This window comes from Schistocerca gregaria, chromosome 1 (genome assembly GCF_023897955.1).
Source record: "Schistocerca gregaria isolate iqSchGreg1 chromosome 1, iqSchGreg1.2, whole genome shotgun sequence".
NCBI lineage: Eukaryota > Metazoa > Arthropoda > Insecta > Orthoptera > Acrididae > Schistocerca > Schistocerca gregaria.
This window is the reverse complement of record NC_064920.1, coordinates 992,985,833-993,008,305: the sequence shown is the minus strand read 5'-3', so window position 1 is coordinate 993,008,305 and position 22,473 is coordinate 992,985,833. Positions and strand designations below refer to the sequence as shown.

Below are 22,473 nucleotides of genomic sequence, written 5' to 3'. Positions count from 1 at the left end.
GTCTGTTGGATAAGCCATTGACCATCACAGCGCAAATGGTCAGGGAGATAAGTACAGCATGCAGTGCATGTAGTTCCTTATTTGGTACGAGAGGGTGATGCTTTGTTAGAAGGTACCTCCCATTTCTGGGCTCAGATGTTAAATTAGATTTGATCTGATTTTTTATTGGTCCAGTTTTATTATATGGCACAGATTGTACAATTTATATTGGACAGGTCAAAGATATGTTACAATAATACATAGTATTAGCAAAATAGCAGGCAAATTAAAAATAGGTACCTATTACAATTAATTTTGTTACATATTCAGAAATTCTCTGACAGAACAGAAACAGTGCTTTATTAGAAATGCCTTTAGTTTAGCTTTAAATATTGGATGAGTAGCATTTGTCATTTCTTCTCGTACCGTTTTGTCTAGTATTACATCAATGTTAATTATGCTCCTCTGATAGGTGGTTGTTCTGTGATATTTTTGATGTATGTTTGATTTCCCTCTGATATTATAGTTGTGTACATTTTTGTTCTGTACCACTTTGCCTGTTTTCAGGAGGCAGTCACTAGTGAACAAGATAGTTTCATAAATGAATAAAGTTGGAACATTTAGAACACCAAGCTCAGTAAAATGGGATTTACAGGACTCCATCTTTTTAAGGCCCCAAATTATTCTTAGAGCTCTTTTTTGCGTTCTAAAAATCTTTACACTGTAAGTTGAGTATCCCCGGAAACAATCCCATATTGGACTAGTGAGTGGAACTGTGCATAGTATGCCTGCAGCACTGTTGTTTTGCTTGTTGTAGCCTTTAAAATTCTTAGGTCATAGCACACACATGATAGTTTTCTAGACTAGTTACTCAGTGCAAATTTCACTGATTTCACTTGAGTAAACAAAGTATCTGCAACATGTATAGATAATATTTTAACCAATTACACTTACAATGAGGCAAATAAGTTTTGTTTAGATTTATGACTTTCTGATCATTGTGGTCTATTTATGGAGTTACCAAAAACAATAGAACCTTGCTCGAAAAAAAGCTACACCAAACACCAGTTCAGCAAAGAAAATATAAACTTTTTCTATCATAGATTAAATAAGGTAGAGTGGTCTACAGATCATAGTATTTCATGCTCTGAAAATTTTGCTACTTTTCTGAAAAAATTCCTGTTCGTTTTTAATGAAAGTTTCCCCCTTACTGTACGTCATAAAAAAGTAGGAAATAAAGTAAAGTGGATTACTGAAGGAATAAAAGTCTCGACTGCAAGAAAAACACAGCTACATGGGGAACTAAAAGATTATAAAAGTCCTGATTTTGTTACATATGTAAAATAATACAAAAATATTTTTAAAAAAGCTGTAAAGGCAGCCAAAGAACTGGCAAATAATAGCTTTATATTGGATAGTGAAAACAAATCAAAGGCTGTATGGTCAGTGATCAAAGCTGTAACAGGTGCCACAGGTAGAGGCCACCATATTTCTGAAATCAAGATAGAGGATAAAACTACTGTAAATCCTGCTCAAATTTCTGAATTTTTTTAATGAATTCTTTATAAATATAAACAAATCTAATGTCAATGTAGCAGAGTATCCAGACAAGGTAAATTTCTTCAATGGTAAGCAACTTGACGGTGAATTCTTCAGTACCTTTACAAAAACTACAGTAAAAGATATAGAAAATGTGATACTGTCACTAAAAAGTAAAAAATCAGCAGGATGGGATGGGATACCAACAAAAGTGTTAAAAACAGTCTCTAAATAATTGTGCAGCCTTCAAGAAGGTTATTTAACAGGAACACAAAAGTACGCAGTAGTCAAGCCACTAGTAAAAAAAAAGGCACAATAGAACACATCCAGTCTCTATACTTCCATCACTGTCAAAAATATTTGAGAAGGTAGTCACCATACAAATTCAAAATTACATAGAGAAATTTAAAATAATTTCAAAAAATCGGTAAGGATTTCAAGAAGGCAAAACCACAGTATCTGCTATAAATACTTTTGTTCATAAAATTAGCTCATCTCTAGACAACTCAATTCATGATACAGGAATTTTTTGTGACCTATCAAAGGCCTTTGATAGTGTGAATCACCTCTTGTTACTTTGTAAACTGGAAAAGTATGGAATTAGGGGCACGGTATTAGAATGGTTTAAATCCTATCTAACTAACCAAAGACAAAGAGTGATTATAACATCAGGGAGAGGAACTTATACTTCAGGATAGAAAACCATTTTACAAGGAGTACCCCAAGGTTCTGAATTAAAACATGTAGTGTAATTAAAGTAGCCTGCATTGTAATACATCAGGAAAAAATTATAATATGAAACCTAGAATTGTTCAGTACTATAAGAAAATTGCACAAGGATATAAAACTAATGTAAGATGCCTTAAAAATGTGTGTAAATATTCATTTTATGTGTATGAATTGTAGGCATATTGTATTGTATATGATTTTGCTGACGAATCCACACAATGTAAATCGTTACATGGATTAATAAAGAAATCAATCAATTAATCAATCAATAGGTCCCATTGTGTTTTTGTTGTGCATAAATGATCTGCCACTTAATATTGAGTGTCACTCATTTTTATTTGCTGATCACACATCTTTAATCATTGAAAGTAACATTACAGATCAAATTCCACAAACTGTATTAAATATTCTAGCAAACTTAGATACCTGGTTTGATTTAAATGGGTTAAAGTTAAACATGGAAAATACTCAGTTAATGCAATTTAAAACAAAACAAGCAAAATTAAGTGGTATTCAGGTCAGTCACAGAAACCAGAATTTGCAGGAACCTAGCTGTGTGAAATTCCTAGGAATGCAGCTAGATAAAAACCTATCATGGGGGTCACACATACAGTACCTTGCATATAAATTAAATAGCCGAGCATAGGCAATGAAAATATTGTACGATGCTACCAGTATGGGCTTAAGAAAAGTAATATATCACAGCTACTTTGAGTCAGTAATAAGGTATGGAATTGTATTTTGGGGTACCTCAAACCGTATATGTCAAATATTAAAACTTCAGAAAACCATATTTAGAAATATGCACTATGTAGGGTGAAAAAAATCGTGTCCCCCACTTCTAAAAAATCTGAATATACTAAGTGTTCCCTCACTATACGTATATGAATTGATTATCTTTGTACACAGTAACCCTGATTTATTTGTAGCAAATCGTTTTCAACATGATTACAACACCAGAAATCAAAATGGTTTTGTGCTGCCCACCCACTGTTTAAAACTTTGTGCTCAAACACCACATTATATGGGTATGAATATTTATAACAAAGTGAAAGGAAGAGAATTGCTCAGCATAAATTTAGAAACACTGAAAAAATCCTTATATGAGAAACTACTGTAGAAATGTTACTATTCAGTAGAAGAATTCATAAATGGCAACCTGAAAATTTGAGCAGGAGAGAGCAAATACTTAGGACTGTTAATCTTAAAAGTTTGTCACTTTTGAAGAAAAATTATTAACTGTTAAATTAAATAATTATTCAGTACTGTATATTATATTACTGGTATTACAAGGAAAATTGCAAACCAGTTTTTGTGTTCTGAAGAGTCTCCTGTACTTTTAAGTCAATGGCTTGAAATAGTATGTAATGAGACAATAAACTTCTACTTCTACTTCTGCTACTTTATATGTGTCCCACTTTAAGTCTTGCTGAACCTATAGACCCAAAAATTTGGTGTCACTTACATTTTCTAGGGGATCATTTTTTAATTGTGCTTGAATAGATGTTTGATTTGTTGGAGGAATTAAATGAAAATCAACACACAGTTTTTTCAGTATTTATAGTGAGTTTGTTTTTGTGAACCACTCAGAAAGTCCAAAGTTTCTGGACTGGATCCAGTGAACAATATGCTGGTGTCTTTGGCAAACAGGATAGTTTATTTGGGACTCATATATTCAACTAAGTCATCCACATAAATCAAGAAGAGAAGTGGTCCTAAGATTGAGCCCTGTGGTACACCATATTTTATTGGTAATTCGCTAGAAAGAAAGGAATTGTTTTTTGTTTTATTCATTTTGTTGAACTCATATTGAAGTGATACTTTCTGCCTGCAGTTTTTTTAGGTACGAACACAACCAGCTATGTGCTCACCTTTTACTCCTCATCTTTCTAATTTTTCAAGCAGAATGTTATGGTCCAGGATATCAAAGGCTTTTGATAGATCTACAAAATACCTGCAGCTAATTTATGTTGATCAAGGGATTTTAAAATGCAGTCTAAGAATTCGAAAATTGCTGTCTGTGTAGATTTAGACTTCCCAGTACCATATTGTTGTACTGTAAGAGGTGCATATTTATTTATGAAACTTAAAAGCCTGTCATAGAAGAGTTTTTCTAGAATTTTTGAAAAGGAAATTAACTGTGACATGGGTTGGTAGTTTGATATTTTTGCAGAATACTTTTTTTAGCAGTGGTGCAACATTTTGCTACTTTAAAAACATCTGGAAATACACCAGTTTTTAAAGAGAGGTTGAAAATTTTTGCCAAAGGGTTTGCTATGTGGTGAGCACATGCTTTTAATATGAAATCAGGTACTTCATCAAGACCACTTGACATTTTATTGCTTAATGATTTAATTTTACTTGTAATTTCATTGGGGTTTGTTTCAGAAACATACACGGAGGCAGTCAAGATCACTGACTTGCTGGGGAAACTTGGACTGGTCCTTGACAGTATACTTGAATGACTTCTCAGCTAGTGAAATTAATTGAATTTTTCCACAACTGATTTGGGTCTGTGACTTTCAAGCCTTCTAGTGTTAATGATACATTCTTTTTCTTTGTCACTGAACTAAAAGTTTCTTTCTTTATAACTCTCCACGTGCATCTCACTTTGTTAGATGAGTTTCTTATCAAATTGTCATTCCACACAATTGTTGCCTCTCTGACTACTCTACCATAGATTCTTTTGTAGGCTTTTGAATAATCTGCGAATTCTTGGGTTACTCTATATTTCTTTCAACAGTACTGCAGAAACCTGTTTCCCTCACTAGAAATTTTTATGCCTTTAGTTACCCATTGTTTATTATTGTTTTGTTTTACTGTTTTTACTACTTTTGGAAATCCTCCATTAAAATAGTGAAGAAAGATGCTCTGAAAACTCATGTACATGCTATCAACATTGTTCTGAGTGGTGATGCTTTCCCAGTTTTCCTTTGCCAGTAAGAGATTAAAAATTCTAATGTTATCTTCAGAAAAGGTTCTTTTTTTCGACTACTTTTTCGAAACTGCTACTACTTGTTGACATTTCTATACACAGCATCTGTGCCTCATGATCACTCAAAACCATGCTCAGTACTCTGCTTGTGAATCTGTAATTTGTTTCTGAGATGAATATTTGGTCAATACTGGAATTTGTGCATTCTGTTAATCTTGTTGGGCAGTGTATTGTAGGGATTATATTGAATGTGTTGGTCACATTTATCAAAGCATCTCAGGTGCTGCTGTCTTTTGAAAAATCAATATTGAAGTACCCACAAAGCACTGTCTTCATATTTAGTGTACTGATCCTGTTCAGCAGAACCTCTAGTTTATTCATGAAGACTGGCAGGTTTCCACTTTGTGCTCTATATATGTTAATAACTATGGATTTAAGCTCTGGCAGTTTAGTGATGGAAAGTTCAAAGCCTTTTCAAATGAGTCAATATAACTTTTACTGACATCACAGAACTTTATTTCTTCTTTCGCAAGGATAGCAGAGCCAACATGTTTGGGAAACTCTTGGCTAAAATGACTTGCTAATCTATATCTTGAGATTGAGGTTAATTTTACTTCGTCATATCGAAGCCAATGTTCAGTAATGCAGATTATATCTATATTTAGTGCATACTGGAGTAGTGCTTCCAACATGGAAATTTTATTTGTGAGTGACTGAACGCTATGGTGTATTATAGCTAAATCTGGGTATTTAGTAAGTTTAGTTGAAACCGTTTCTGATTCTTTATCTAATGGCATTTCTAATACAGCACTTACCCTAAAATATTTTTGATATCTTTCTTGTGTGTGGCTTCTGTTTGCTGGTGCAATCAGCAGGTGAGTTAACTTCTGGAGCTTGTATATGTTTTGCTTCATCCACATCTGTTCTCTTCCGTTTAAACTATTTAATAATTTCCGTTTGACTGACGACTTGATTATTTGTTTCTCACCTAAATCGGTTTAAATCACTTGGTAATTTGCATTTGGCCAATGGCTCAGCTTGTAACTCATCTAAAGCACTTCTTAATCTCTGTTTGTTTGTCACTTATACTTTTTTCTTAACTCTTCTTCGAAATATGAGTACATATTTTTGTGGCTAGTAATTTCTTTCCTGGTGTATTTAAATGATGTCCACGGACTGTATGGAACCTTTGCTCCAATCTGTTTATATCTACAATATCTACACCCCTGGAAATGCAGAAAAGAACACATTGACACTGGTGTGTCAGACCCACCATACTTGCTCCGGACACTGCGAGAGTGCTGTAAAAGCAATGACCACACGCATGGCACAGCGGACACACCAGGGACCGTGGTGTTGGCTGTTGAATGGCGCTAGCTGCGCAGCATTTGTGCACCGCCGGCGTCAGTGTCAGCCAGTTTGCCATGGCATACGGAGCTCCATCGCAGTCTTTAACACTGGTAGCATGCCGCGACAGCGTGGACGTGAACCGTATGTGCAGTTGATGGACTTTGAGCGAAGGCGTATAGTGGGCATGCGGGAGGCCGGGTGGACGTACCGCCGAATTGCTCAACACGTGGGGCGTGAGGTCTCCATAGTACATCGATGTTGTCGCCAGTGGTCGGCGGAAGGTGCACGTGCCCGTCGACCTGGGACCGGACCGCAGTGACGCACGGATGCACGCCAAGACCGTAGGATCCTACGCAGTGCCGTAGGGGACCGCACCGCCACTTCCCAGCAAATTAGGGACACTGTTGCTCCTGAGGTATCGGCGAGGACCATTCGCAACCGTCTCCATGAAGCTGGGCTACGGTCCCGCACACCGTTAGGCCGTCTTGCGCTCACGCCCCAACATCGTGCAGCCCGCCTCCAGTGGTGTCGCGACAGGCGTGAATGAAGGGACGAATGGAGACGTGTCGTCTTCAGCGATGAGAGTCGCTTCTGCCTTGGTGCCAATGATGGTCGTATGCGTGTTTGGCACTGTGCAGGTGAGCGCCACAATCAGGACTGCATACGACCGAGGCACACAGGGCCAACACCCGGCATCATGGTGTGTGGAGCGATCTCCTACACTGGCCGTACACCTCTGGTGATCATCGAGGGGACACTGAATAGTGCACGGTACATCCAAACCGTCATCGAACCCATCGTTCTACCATTCCTAGACCGGCAAGGGAACTTGCTGTTCCAACAGGACAATGCACGTCCGCATGTATCCCGTGCCACCCAATGTGCTCTAGAAGGTGTAAGTCAACTACCCTGGCCAGCAACATCTCCGGATCTGTCCCCCATTGAGCATGTTTGGGACTGGATGAAGCGTCGTCTCACGTGGTCTGCATGTCCAGCACGAACGCTGGTCCAACTGAGGTGCCAGGTGGAAATGGCATGGCAAGCCGTTCCACAGGACTACATCCAGCATCTCTACGATAGTCCCCATGGGAGAATAGCAGCCTGCATTGCTGCGAAAGGTGGATATACACTGTACTAGTGCCGACATTGTGCATGTTCTGTTGCCTGTGTCTATGTGCCTGTGGTTCTGTCAGTGTGATCATGTGATGTATCTGACCCCAGGAATGTGTCAATAAAGTTTCCCCTTCCTGGGACAATGAATTCACGGTGTTCTTATTTCAATTTCCAGGAGTGTACATTCTTAAAGTTAGTGCATATTTCGTTTGCAACATTAACTTCACGGTTCACACATGACCAGGGTGGTAAATCATGACGATGTGGGATGTTCACAATGAGTACATTTGTATGCATTAAATTATTTAAACATTTCCTCATTTCTGTAATATCCTTGTATGTCTCATTTCTATAGACGCCGTTTGATCCTCTTATTAACATGGCGAAAACGTCTTTATTCAAACTAGCTATGTCGGTTAATGTTGTTAGGTCCATTATATCTCTCAATGGAACCCCTGGCTTTATGAAACCAGATGCCTTGAAACTACATGTTCTCATTCACATTGCAGAAATTGTTGCTGCATGCTCTGATGGACCACGTTGCCAACTGCTTCAGTGATATGTATTTAGTTTGTATTGGCCCTAAATGCCTGTCATATATAGGTGCCCTCCAGGATAAAATTATTTTGGTTCACAGGCTTCTTTCCTTTCTTAGGAAGTGAAGTGGGGGAGAATCACGGTTTGGGGGAGCACTTGGGTATGAACAGACAAGTCGATCTGTGGTATCATATCAGTAAACTTCTTAACCTTCTGTTTTCAGTGATTCAGAGTGTTCATGTTCTGTCTGTAGCGGGTATCAACTACATCAAATACACTACTGGTCATTAAAATTGCTACACCAAGAAGATATGCAGATGATAAATGGGTATTCATTGCACAAATATATTATACTAGAACTGACATATGATTACATTTTCACACAATTTGGATGCATAGATTGTGAGAAATCAGTATCCAGAACAATCACCTATGGCTGTAATAACAATTTGATATGCCTGGGCATTGAGTCAAACAGAGCTTGGATGGCGTATACAGGTACAGCTGTCCATGCAGCTTCCACAAGATACCACAGTTTATCAAGAGTAGTGACTGGCATATTGTGATGAGCCAGTTGCTCGGTCACCATTGACCAGACGTTTTCAATTGGTGAGAGATCTGGAGAATGTGCTGGCCAGGGCAGCAGTCGAACATTTTCTGTATCCAGAAAGGCCTGTACAGGACCTGCAACATGCGGTCGTGTATTATCCTGCTGAAATGTAGGGTTTTGCAGGGATCGAATGAAGGGTAGAGCCATGAGTTGTAACACATCTTAAATGTAATGTCCACTGTTCAAAGTGCCGTCAATGTGAACAAGAAGTGACTGAGACGTGTAACCAAAGGCACCCCATACCATCACACTGGGTGATATGCCAGTATGGCAATGATGAATACACGCTTCCGATGTGCGTTCACTGCGATGCCGCCAAACACGGATGTGGCCATCATGATGCTGTAAACAGAACCTGGATTCATCCAAAAAAATGACTTTTCACCATTCATGCACCCAGATTCGTCGTTGAGTACACCATCGCAGGTGCTTCTGTCTGTGATGCAGCATCAAGGGTAACCACAGCCATGGTCTCTGAGCTGAGAGTCCATGCTGCTGTAAATGTCGTCGAACTGTTCGTGCAGATGGTTGTTGTCTTGCAAACATCCCCAACTGTTGACTCAGGGATCGATCTGTTACAGCCATGCGGATAAGGTGCCTGTCATCTTAACTGCCAGTGATACAAGTCTGTTGGGATCCAGCACGGCATTCCATATTACCTTCCTGAACCCACCGATTCCCTATTCTGCTAACAGTCATTGGATCTCGACCAACGTGAGCAGCAATGTCACGATATGATAAACCGCAGTCACGATAGGCTACAATCCAACCTTTATCAAAGTCGGAAATGTGATGGTATGCATTTCTCACATCACAACAATGTTTCACCAGGCAACACCGGTCAACTGCTGTTTGTGTATGAAAAATTGGTTGGAAAATTTCCTCATGTCAGCTCGTTGTAGGTGTCGGCACTGGCGTCAACCTTGTGTGAATGCTCTGAAAAACCAATCATTTGCATGTCACAGCATCTTCTTCCTGTTGGTTAAATTTTGCATCTGTAGCACTTCATCTTCATGGTGTAGCAATTTTAATGGCCAGAAGTGTAGATATTATGGTTGACAGTCAGGTCACAAGACCAAGTTTTTCAGATTCTGGATGTATTAATATGTACACCAATTCATCTTTTCCTTAGCAGGGGGGAGGCTGAGTAGGTTAATAGCTAAAGCATCAGGGAGTGATGGTTCCCTCACAGTCCTCCACAAAAGGATTCTTGGCAAGTGTTTGGGGACACACAGGTGGAAAGGTCTGAGTGATAGATATTTTTAAGAAGGGCAGGCCACTGATGAGTCATTAGCTGATTATGTGGACAGGATACATATGGCCATGGTTTCCCTATGCACAGATACCCCACTAAGTGAAGCTGTGGTTAGCATTCTAGAGGGCATGCAGCCAAAGACCAGTCACAGGTAATATTTACCAGTAAGCCACATTCATTCTCTGACTTAGACCATATAGTAATCGTTGAAGAGAATTTTAAGCATGGGGATGAGAAACAAAGGGCAGAATAGTTACCTGTGAAAGGTGGTGTGAATTTCAGCAAGATATTATTGAATAAATAGATCATGGGGAGAGTGACCAATGTGTTTCCAATGTGGGAGAGGGAGACATTTTGTTAGAGACTGTAAGGAGCCATGTTAACAGGGCATGAATAGCTGATGCCAGAAAATGTTGTGAGTGAGAGGTGTCTCCTTGCTGTTTCATGGCTGCTGCAAAGTTTGTGGGATTTACATAACATGCTTACTGTTCATCTGTGCTGCTTTGGGTTCAGAATCAGTGTGTGGATTACTTGATTAAGGAAGTAGGGTACCCTTTGTTGATCATAAGTGGTATAATGTCAACATGAATATTGCTGGTTTTCTCTGACTACAATTGGTTAAGGAGGATTGCTAGTCAGTCATGAATGAAACCGTGAATGTTGGTTGGCAGGTTCATTGTACGCTTAGAATAGGTAAGTTAACATGGCCATGGACATTGTTAGTGGTCCAGCACTTGATAGTGCAAATGTTACTGGGATGCAGTTTTAAATACATACTCACTGTGTACTTGATTATTTTCAGAAGGAATTCTATTTCAAATTTTATTCTACTGAAATATTTAAATTTTGTGACTACTGAGTATTGGGTGGTATGTTTCAGGTACAATATGAAGGCTTGGGGTTCAATGTCAGGCAGATACAGCAATCACAGGTGATGCTGGAATTGTTGTATCAGTACCTAGAAAGTCTTTCAGAGAGGTTAGGGGTCATGGAGAAAATGGAGTACCATATTAGACTGACTGGCCAAATTCCAGTGAGCCAGTAACCCCACTGGCTCTCACCTCATAAAGTGAAGGAGCTACATAAGATCATGAGCAAATTACAACAGTATGGAGTGATTAGGCCATCGGTGTCCACAAATGCATCTCCAAGATTCCTGGTTCCAAATCCTAATAATGCCATAAGCAGACCAGTCATGGAGTACTGGCTCCTGAACGAGAAGTTTGTTTTAGAATCTGTACCATTTCCCAATTTACACAATTGTTTCACTTGGTTTACTGGGGCTTGTGTTTTTACCACACTAGACTTGAAACAGGCTTACTAAAAACACATTTAACAGAGGACTCCAAACAACTAACTGTGTTTTGTACTGATAATAACTGGTATCGGTTCAATAGGGCCCCATTTGGGCTTGGGCTTGTCCTGTTTGCTTCACTCAGTTTTGAGTGAGTTAAAATTTAAATCTGTGTACAATTATCCAGATGATGATGTCTTCCATAGCGCCAATTTTCAAGAGCAATTAGAACATCTGAAGCAGCTCTTGATTTGACTTAAAGAAGTGTGTGTTAGTCAAGACAAGTAAGGTCACATTAGATAGGAGTGAAATATCTTTTTTAGGACACATTGTGTCAGCAAAACAAGATAGTATTGACCAATTGAGCACTGGTGTCATCCATAAATTTCTAGTACTTGGAATTTTAAAAAAATGTTTCTCATTTCATTGGGATGATCATTTTTTTTTTTTTTTTTTTCCCTTCAAAAGTTTGGGTCCAACTTTATTGGGACAGTGGCTCCCCTCAGTCAGCTGAGACAGAAGGGAGAGAAGTTTGAATGAGGTGAGAGTCAGCAAGCCGTCTTTGAATCTTAAAAACATGTCATCAATAATGTTCCATTTCTTGGTATACTTGACTTTAATTTAAAATCAAACAATCAAAAATCCAGGATGGAATCCAAGATAAATTGCTGTGGAGATTGTAATTGCAGACAGACACAACAAAAAGACTGCTATCAAGTGGCCTTTTTGCCAAAAGGCCTTGTTCTAAAGTAGAGAACAAACATGCAGGCATTCAGGCAAGCACAACTCTTACACACATGATGACTGTCTCTGGCCACTGAGGCTGGACTGTGGGCAACTGTGCAAGGTGGGAGAAGCAATCTGGGTGGTGGGGGTTAGGAGAAGGCTGGTGTGTAGAAGAAGAGGAATAGCAGGGTAGGGGTGGGGGATGGTAAAGTGCTGGTTGTGGGAACATACAGGGATATGGTGAGGACAGGGCACGGCAGCTAGATGCAGTCAGTATGTTAAGCAGGGGGTGGGAGAGGTGAGGGAGTGGGGAAGAGAGTGGAAAAGAAGGGAAGTAAAAAGGCTTTACGTGCATAAGTGGAACAGAAGGCTGTGAAGTGCTGGAGCAGGAACAGGGAAGGGGATAGGTGGGAGAAGGATGTGACTAATGAAGACTGAGGCCAGGGGGATTATCGGAGCATAGGATATATTGCAGCAAGAGTTCCCACTTGCACAACTCAGAAAAGCTTGTGTTTGTAGGAAGGATACAGATGGTGCAGGATATGAAGCAGTTGCTGAAGTGAAGAACGTTGTATTGGGCAGCATACTGAACAACCAGGTGGTCCAGCTGTTTTTTGGTCACAGTTTGTTAGTGGTCATTCATGTGGACAGACAGCTTGTTGGTTGTGATGCTCATGTAGAATACAGTACAGTGGTTCACACAGATGTTTACAGTTCAGGTATCATGGCAGTTAATTTACAAGAGCAAGGAAGGGAATGCAGGCCTTTGGCATATGCGTCAAGGGCACTGTTTGGATCTGACCTATGACATTCCATGTATGATTTTATCCAGAACATGGGAGGTTTCAGTTAGGGACAGATAACTGGGTGTGTTAGTCCACCCACATAATACAGGGAGAACAGCAACATGGGCAGTGCATATTTTAGCTATTCACTTTTATGTTGTGCTTAATAGAGGGTCACAAAATCAACTGATAGACACACTGAGTCACACATTCCAGCATGAAAGAAAAGAGGAAGTAGAAGGTGAGTCTGAAGCAACATTATCTGCTGGTATGGCAGAGGTGCCCAGTTCCCAAGTGACTGGTGTCATCCTAACCCCAACCCCAGCATTATTCTTTGACCTCCAGCAAGAGCCAGAAAAGGATCGGGAGCTGAATGGCATCTAAATAGAGTTGAGTGAGGAGCACCTTTTGAACAGGTACTCATTGCAGAAGTGACAACACTCCTGCATTTACCTCATGAGTTCTGAGCATTTTGTTTCAGCCACAATATTCAGCAATAGTATCAAAGGAAATTGACGGAGATCCGAAAAGTGAAATAATATGGGTGAAGGTCACGGCTAAAGCAGGCTCAAACATGGTAACTGGATGTGTCTATAGGCCCCCTGGCTCAGCAGCTGTTGTGGCTAAGCACCTGAAGGATAATTTGGAAAATATTTTGAGTAGATTTCCCCACCATGTTATAGTTCTGGGTGGAGATTTTAATTTGCCGGATATAGACTGGGAGACTAAATGTTCACAACGGGTGGCAGGGACAAAGAATCCAGTGAAATTTTTTTAAGTGCATTATCTGAAAACTATCTTGAGCAGTTAAACAGAGAACCGACTCGTGGTGATAACATATTAGACCTTCTGGTGAGAAAGAGACCCCAACTATTTGAAACAGTTAACGCAGAACTGGGAATCAGCGATCATAAAGCGGTTACGGCATCGATGATTTCAACGAGAAATAGAAATATTAAAAAAGGTAGGAAAATTTTTCTGTTTAGCAAAAGTAACAAAAAGCAGATTACAGAGTACCTGACGGTTCAACATAAAAGTTTTGTCTCAAGTACAGATAGAGTTGAGGATCAGTGGACAAAGTTTAAAACCATCCTCCAATATGCGTTAGATGAGTATGTGCTAAGCAAGATCGTAAGAGATGGAAAAGAGCCACTGTGGTACAACAACCGAGTTAGAAAACTGCTGCAGAAGCAAAGGGAACTTCACAGCAAACATAAACATAGCCAAAGCCTTGCAGGCAAACAAAAATTACGCGAAGTGAAATGTAGTGTGAGGAGGGCTATGCGAGAGGTGTTCAATGAATTTGAAAGTAAAGCTCTATGTACTGACTTGGCAGAAAATCCTAAGAAATTTTGGTCTATGACAAAGCGGTAGGTGGATCAAAACAAAATGTCCAGACATTCTGTGACCAAAATGGTACTGAAACAGAGGATGACAGACTAAAGGCCAAAATACTAAATGTCTTTTTCGAAAGCTGTTTCACAGAGGAAGACTGCACTGTAGCTTCTTCTCTAGATTGTTGCACAGATGACAAAATGGTAGATATCGAAATAGACAACAGAGGGATAGAGAAACAATTAAAATCACTCAAAAGAGGAATGGCCGCTGGACATCATGGGATACCAGTTCGATTTTACACAGAGTATGCAAAGGTACTTGCCCCCCCCCCCCCCCCCCCCCCCTTCTTGCAGTGGTGTACCGTAGGTCTCTAGAAGAGTGTAGCGTTCCAAAGGATTGGAAAAGGGCACAGGTCATCCCCGTTTTAAAGAAGGGACATCGAACAGATGTGCAGAACTATAGACCTATATCTCTAACGTTGATCAGTTGTAGAATTTTGGAACACGTATTATGTTAGAGTATAATGACTTTTCTGGAGACTAGAAATCTACTCTGTAGGAATCAGCATGGGTTTAGAAAAAGATGGTTGTGTGAAACCCAGCTTGCGCTATTTGTCCACCAGACTCAGAGGGCTATAGACATGGGCTCACAGGTAGATGCCATGTTTCTTGACTTCTGCAAGGCGTTTGATACAGTTCCCCACAGTTGTTTAATGAACAAAGTAAGAGTATGTGGACTATCAGACCAATTGTGTGATTGGATTGAGGAGTTTCTAGATAATAGAACGCAGCATGTCATTCTCAATGGAGAGAAGTCTTCCGAAGTAAGAGTGATTTCAGGTGTGCCACAGGGGAGTGTCATAGGACCGTTGCTATTCACAATATACATAAATGACCTTGTGGATGACATTGGAAGTTCACTGAGGCTTTTTGCAGATGATGCTGTGGTGTATTGTGATGTTGTAACAATGGGAAATTGTACTGAAATGCAGGAGGATCTGCAGCGAATTAACGCATGGTGCAGGGAATGGCAATTGAATCTCAATGTAGACAAGTGTAATGTGCTGCGAATACACAGAAAGATAGATCCCTTATCATTTAGCTACAAAATAGGAGCTCAGCAACTGGAAGCAGTTAATTCCATAAATTATCTGGGAATACACATTAGGAGTGATTTAAAATGGAATGATCATATAAAGTTGATCGTCGGTAAAGCAGATGCCAGACTGAAATTCATTGGAAGAATCCTAAGGAAATGCAATCCAAAAACAAAGGAAGTAGGTTACAGTAAACTTGTTCGCCCACTGCTTGAATACTGCTCATCAGTGTGGGATCCGTACCAGATAGGGTTGATAGAAGACATAGTGAAGATCCAATGGAGAGCAGCGCGCTTCATTACAGGATCATTTAGTAATCACAAAAGCATTACGGACATGATAGATAAACTCCAAAGGAAGACTCTGCAGGAGAGACGCTCAGTAGCTCAGTACGGGCTTTTGTTAAAGTTTCGAGAACATACCTTCACCAAAGAGTCAAGCAGTATATTGTTCCCTCCTACAGATATCTCGCGAAGAGACCATGAGAATAAAATCAGAGAGATTAGAGCCCACACCGAAGCATATCAACAATCCTTCTTTCCACGAACAATACAAGACAGGAATAGAAGGGAGAACCAATAGAAGTACTCAGGGTACCCTCCGCCACACACTATCAGGTGGCTTGTGGAGTATGGATGTAGATGTAGATGTATTACACATATAGCTACCACAGCTTATTACATGTAAGAGTCATGTGATGAGTACTTTAACTGAAACTTGTAGAGTGCATTCATCATTTACTATGTGGGTCCACAGAGAAAGTGGGATAGTTCACTGAATTGCCTGAACCTAGTATTTAATATCATGAATCATGAAATGAACGAGACAGCTCCCACCAGTGTTGGTGTTTGGTTTCAAGATTACCACCTCCTTGAGCAACCTCTGTTCTTTTAATGAATTCTTGCCACAGTGTGTGGACCCTGATGGTCTGAAGGCTACATGGCAGGCAGTGAGGAGGAACATCATTCTTGCACACCAGAAGGATGCCTATAGCTGAATCAAGGGGAGGCATGCAGTGTCAGTGGCAGTAGATGACAAAGTGTACATGAGAAATGTTTGGGAGTGCATTAAAGGGGAAAAGGGGATAACAGGGGAGATGCTTCCAAGATATGTAGGTCCATGTGAGGTCGTTAAAAATCTGTCACAAGTGTACTTCTGGTTGAGGACCTGCAGACCCACAAAGAGATTCGTGCCCACTTAAAACAGCTTAAGTTGGGTGGTGGTGAAGTAAGAAAAGTGTGAAGCTGGGACTATCCTCCTCCAGAACATGATATGTGCATATTGATTTTTCTCTGTTATCACAGTCTGGTGGAGAGATATTGATTGTGAGTCTGGCCTAGGGGGCATGCATTGCTGGGGGGAAATGGTTGGTAAGCAATATACAGGAAGGATGGTGGACTTCTAGAGTTTTGTGTCCAGATAGTATGATGGCCAAGAGGTGGTATTGTGATACTGAGGTGAGTAACTGTTTTCTGCTAAGGTTGGACTGAGCAGTAGGGCCTTGGTTGACAGGAGCATATAATGAGGATCAGGAGAGCAACAGTGGTTGGAATACCTTGTGTGTACTAATTGTGGTAGGAAGTGTGCATGACATTTTGATATTGCGACTGTGCTCTGGCCTTGTCTGTCTGCAATGGAATAAATGGTGAGCATCTTTTATGCTCTGTCCAGCAGAGCTGCTTTCTGCAAGGCTATGAGTTGTGTTCTACTGTATAAGTGACATTCACCATATATGCTCTGGGTTTGAATCCCAGTGGGTAGAATAAAATCTGTTGGAGGTGTTGGCCTCACTTGTGCACTACTTAACACTGATCTGCAAACTCAGTACCTAGTGTAATAAGGTGTTAAAATGAGATATAGATCTCATAGCTCTGTTCAGTCATCAATAATTATTATTAGTTCAAGTCTGAGGTGCAGGGATTATTTAAGGAAGATGTGCCTGCTATGATGTGTAAACTAGGTCTCTGTTTGTTTTAGATGCCCATTTATTACTGAGCACTGTAGCATTGTCAGTGCAGAGCATAGAGGCACTGGGAGACGGCACCAACAGCAATCAAAAATGAAAATACTGGCACAAAAACAGCGAGATGGAGTCACTGCCAGAGAGAGGAATGGTGTCACACACACTCCTTTTGTATGCCTGGTAGCTGGTGTATTGCAATTTTATGCAGCTATTTTTATTTATGCTGTGATATTTTGTAATCTCTGTTTTATTACATGTGGTTCTCTTATGCTACTCTCTTTATAGTCATTTAATAAAAGTTTCTGCCTTGAAGTATTTAATGAACAGGTACACTTTGGCCATTGGCTCTCACAGGCTAGCTCTATGTATAAATGTACACTGCATACTACCATAATTTGGATAAAGAAATTTAGTTTCTCAATTCCTTAAGCCTTATGAGTGCTACAGTTGCTTCTGTGGGCAGAATTCCATTAGATGCATAATGGTATGGGCATGTGTCAACTAAAATTTTAAAAATTCTTTCATTAATTTAAGGGCAGATCCTGTTACAGGTTTCTCAATGCCTTCTGACTTAAATGTTGCTTGCTGCTACAAATTTTTTACAATCTTTCTTATAATATCAACTGATTTACACTGAAGAGCCAAAGAAATGGCTACACCTGCCTAATATTGTTTAGGGGCCCCATGAGCAGGCAAAAGTCATCAAGGGTACATGAGCAGGCCTTCAGCTCAAAAAAGCCCATATCGATGAGATTTCGTTGAGTGGTTCACACTCTGTCACTTGTTGATGATCCAGCATTGAAATCTGCAGTGAAATCTGCAGTAATTTGCAGATGAGTTGCACTTCTGTCATGTTGAACGATTCTCTTCAGTCATTGTTTGTCCCGTTCTTGCAGGAGCTTTTTCTGGCCACAGCAATGTCAGAGATTTGACGTTTTATCAGATTCCTGATATTCACACTACACTCGTGAAATGGCTGTATGGAGAAATCTCCACTTCATCGCTACCTCAGAGATGCTGCGTCCCATCACTCATGCACTGACTATTACACCATGCTGAAACTAACTTAAATCTTGATAACCTGTCATTGTAGCAGTAGTAACTGATCTAACAACTGTGCAAGATACTTGTTGTCTTACATCGGAATTGTCAACCACAATGCTGTATTCTGCCTGTTTACATCTCTCTGTATTTGAATAGGCATGCTTACACCTGTTTCTTTGGCGCTTCAGTGTACCTTGCTGGGCTGTAGCCATACTGATGTTAATTGTTCAAGTTGTGTTTCTAAAATAAGAGCTCAGTGGTTTTCCACTTAAGGATCTTTATATTCAAGCAAATCAGCTCTATAGCTAATCTTCTACCATCAGTTTCACTCATTAAAGATTTGTTTTCCTTAGGATTACACTTCAACTGGTGTAGGAAATTGTGTTCCATAGTTTTCCCTATAATATTCCTACATCAGGTTTATTTTTAGATTATGATTAATGTAGTGTTCTAAGCTTATTGTCTGCTTTTTTATTTATCTGCTCTGCTAGAGCTTCTACTGAGCAGTTGTAATAAGTGTGTTAATACAAACTCAGAAGTTTGTTTGTGTTCAACTTGGACTTACAGATTATTCTAGAAAGTAAAACTTAAGCTGTAAAAGTCACCAACCTAGCTCTAAACTGTAAACAATTACAGTATAATACCTGTTAACATAGTATTAAAGCTTCAACAGCAATCATTAGATTTGGGTGAATAAAAATTGTTTTTGTTCATACCTTTTTTCAGGAAAGTAGGTATTATGAACAAGTGAGAGAACTTGTGTTTTGACTGATTCAGGTGCTATATATAATGCCATAGCAAGCAATCTCTGAAGAACTATGTGATCCAGCAGGCCTGAATATGCCTCTTGCCACAAGCAATTATGTGGTGCCAATTTAGACATCAGCAGCAAAGCCTGCAAGGAAAAGAAATTATGAGAAACACCTGCAAATAGATCTAGCAAGACAACATTACATGGCTGTGGCACAAAATCCACACAAAAATTAAAATAGATACTGTTATAACCTTTAATCACAATAATTGCGTGGATTTTCACACTCTCTCTTAGAAACAATAGCTGATCACATGATTACAACTCAGTCTCTCGTATTCGACTGCTGTGCCGTGACATGCGGCCGGTGCCGTTCGTAGCTAGGTGGCGCTCCCGCGCTCATCTGATTTGCGGAGCGCCTCTATCGCCGTTTGTGCGTACTGTCGTGGCGGCACTGTTAAATGTCGTGGCACTATCACAACACTTTTCCCCCCTTGAAAAAAATAAACACTCACTTCCTTGGAGACATGGACAGCGCAGAGACATCCATGGCCTCTTGTGAGGCCCCGAGGAGATCCCGTGCAGAGACACGGGAGTATGGTCGAAAATGTCCAGGACGGAAGCTCGTGCGAGGAACGTGCCTCCTGGATGAGATGATGGGTGAAAACTCCGGAGCAGCATCCATAGGTGTCATTGACCTGGGAGTGTGCTCCAGCGAGATGGGTCCCGGAGAAGGCGGCGTCGCGACTGGGGCCGGTTCCGGAGTACTTGGAAGCGGCAGCGACGGCGGCTGCATCAACACGGACGGTAGATCGGCAGCAGCGCCAGGACTGGCGTCTCGAGCTGGTGGAGGCGAAGGATGGGGCGGTGGCACAGGCGTGGCCACCACTCGTGGGCGCATCTGGTCGTAATGGCGAACAACCGTGCCGTCGCCCGTACGGATTTCACAAAGCCGGCGGCCGCGAAGAGCCCTGACCACCCCTGGAATCCATTTAGGGAGAGATCCATACCCTCGTGCCCACACGTCGGCGCCCACCGAGTATTTTCCCGCACTAGGGGACACAGTACAAGGCCTGACAGGGTGAAGCAGGTGCAGTAGAGTGCGCGGTTGGTGGCCATGCAAGAGTTCAGCAGGGCTGCGATCACCCAGAGGCGTGAAGCGATAAGAACTCAGAAATTGCAGCAGGGCGTCATCTGTGGAAAAATCACTAAGGAATTTTTTCATCTGGCATTTGAAAGTGCGGACCAGGCGCTCGACCTCCCCATTCGATTGCGGATGGAAGGGAGGTGCGGTAACATGATGAATCCCTTGTCCAGTACAAAAATCACGGAAGGCCTGCGAAGAGAACTGAGGGCCATTGTCCGTGACGATCGTGGATGGAAGACCTTCTAGCGCAAAGATTTTGGACAAAGCCAGCGTCGTCGCCGCAGTGGTGGGCGACGGACATCTAACAACAAATGGAAACTTCGAGAAGGCGTCAATCAACAGTAGCCAATAAGTACCGAGGAAGGGGCCGGCAAAGTCGGCGTGCACCCGTTCCCATGGCTGAGCTGGATCAGGCCACGGAGAGGGCATTGTACGAGGTACCGCCAGTTGTTGAGCACACTGGCCACATGCAGCAACCATATGGGCGATGTCCGAATCAATGCCGGGCCAATAAACGTGCCTGCGGGCCAGGGACTTAGTCCGAGAAATACCCCAATGGCCTCCGTGCAACAGTTTGAGAACATCTTTGCGAAGAGAGGCTGGCACCACGACCCGTGGAGATGCGCCATCCGTGGCCAGAAGAACAACACCATCACGAACAGACAGACGAAGGCGCAAGGCATGGTAGTTGCGAAGGGGATCCGATGCCCGGCCCCCGGTCCGGTCTGGCCAACCTCGTTGAACAAAACCGATCACCCGACGCAGGACCGGGTCCCGCGCAGTAGCTGACGCGACCTGCGAACCTGTAAGTGGAAAGCCCTCGACTGCACGACGTTCTTCCTCATCAATGTGGAAACAGAGGAGTTCATCGCGATCGAAAACAGGGTCGGGGCCCATCGGCAATCGCGACAATGCATCCGCGTTTGCGTGCTGGGCCGTGGGGCGATAGTGAATCTCATAATGAAAACGAGACAAGTATAAGGCCCAACGTTGCAGGCGGTGAGCTGCCTTATCCGGAAGTGACGCCGAGGGGCTGAACAGAGAGACCAGCGGTTTGCGGTCGGTGATGAGGTGAAACTTAGAACCATACAAAAAAACGCTGAACTTTTTTAGAGCATATATGATAGCGAGCGCCTCCTTTTCGATTTGAGAGTAACGCCGTTGCGCCTCGTTGAGGGTCTTGGAAGCATAGGCAATGGGTCGTTCCGACCCATCCTCATACCGATGGGCGAGAACAGCCCCTAGGCCATACTGTGACGCGTCAGTCGCCAGAACCAAGTGCTGACCCGGACGGAATGTGGCAAGACAAGGCGCCGACTGCAAATGAGCCTTCAGGCGGACAAAAGCCTGCTCACACCCGTCGGACCAACAGAAGGGGACGTTTTTGCGTAATAGCTGATGCAGAGGATAAGCTACCGCTGCTGCGGATGGAATGAATTTGTGATAATAAGCAATCTTGCCTAGAAACGCCTGAAGTTCTTTGACCGTAGACGGCCGGGGTAGAGCGTTAATGGCCGCAACGTGCTCACGGAGAGGGCGTATGCCCTCACGGGACAACTGGAAACCAAGATACTCAATGGAGGGTTGGAAGAACTGTGACTTGTCCAGATTGCACCTCAACCCAGCCGAATGCAAAACCCGAAACAGTGAACGTAAATTACGAAGGTGCTCCGCAGTGGAGGCTCCCGTGACAACAATGTCATCCAGATAGTTTATGCAGCCGAGAACGGAAGCCGTGAGCTGTTCCAAAAACCGCTGAAAAATGGCCGGTGCGCTAGCGACGCCAAATGGTAATCGCTGGTACTGATACAACCCACAAGGAGTGTTGATAACGAGAAATTCCTTGGAAGGAGCGTCCAACGGCAACTGATGGTACGCCTCCGATAAGTCAAGTTTGGAAAAGAACTGGCCCCCAGCGAGCTTGGTAAACAACTCCTCAGGACGAGGAAGAGGATAAGTGTCAATGACGCTCTGAGCGTTGACAGTGGCTTTAAAGTCACCACACAATCGCAGACTCCCGTTTGGTTTAGAAACCACCACAATCGGCGATGCCCATTCGCTGGAGGTAACCGGAAGGAGAATCCCTGAAGCTGTTAACCTGTCTAGCTCAGCCTTGACAGGTGCACGAAACGCCACTGGAATAGGGCGTGCCCGGAAAAACTTAGGGCGAGCCGTAGGTTTAAGAGTAATGTGGGCTGCAAAATCCTTGGCACAACCCAGACCAGCAGAGAACACGGACGAAAATTCACAACACAATCCATCAAGCTGTTGATACGGAATGT

At 41.9% G+C, this 22,473-nt stretch overlaps 1 protein-coding gene across 1 annotated transcript in view; it reads right to left on the bottom strand.

Annotated features, from left to right (window-relative positions):
* LOC126284362 (uncharacterized) overlaps positions 1-22,473 on the bottom strand; it is a 166,266-nt gene that overhangs the window by 126,030 nt on the left and 17,763 nt on the right. The window contains exon 2 of the mRNA XM_049983275.1: positions 19,010-19,188. Coding sequence (XP_049839232.1) covers positions 19,010-19,188 — 179 coding nt within the window. The remainder of the gene's footprint in view (positions 1-19,009; positions 19,189-22,473) is intronic.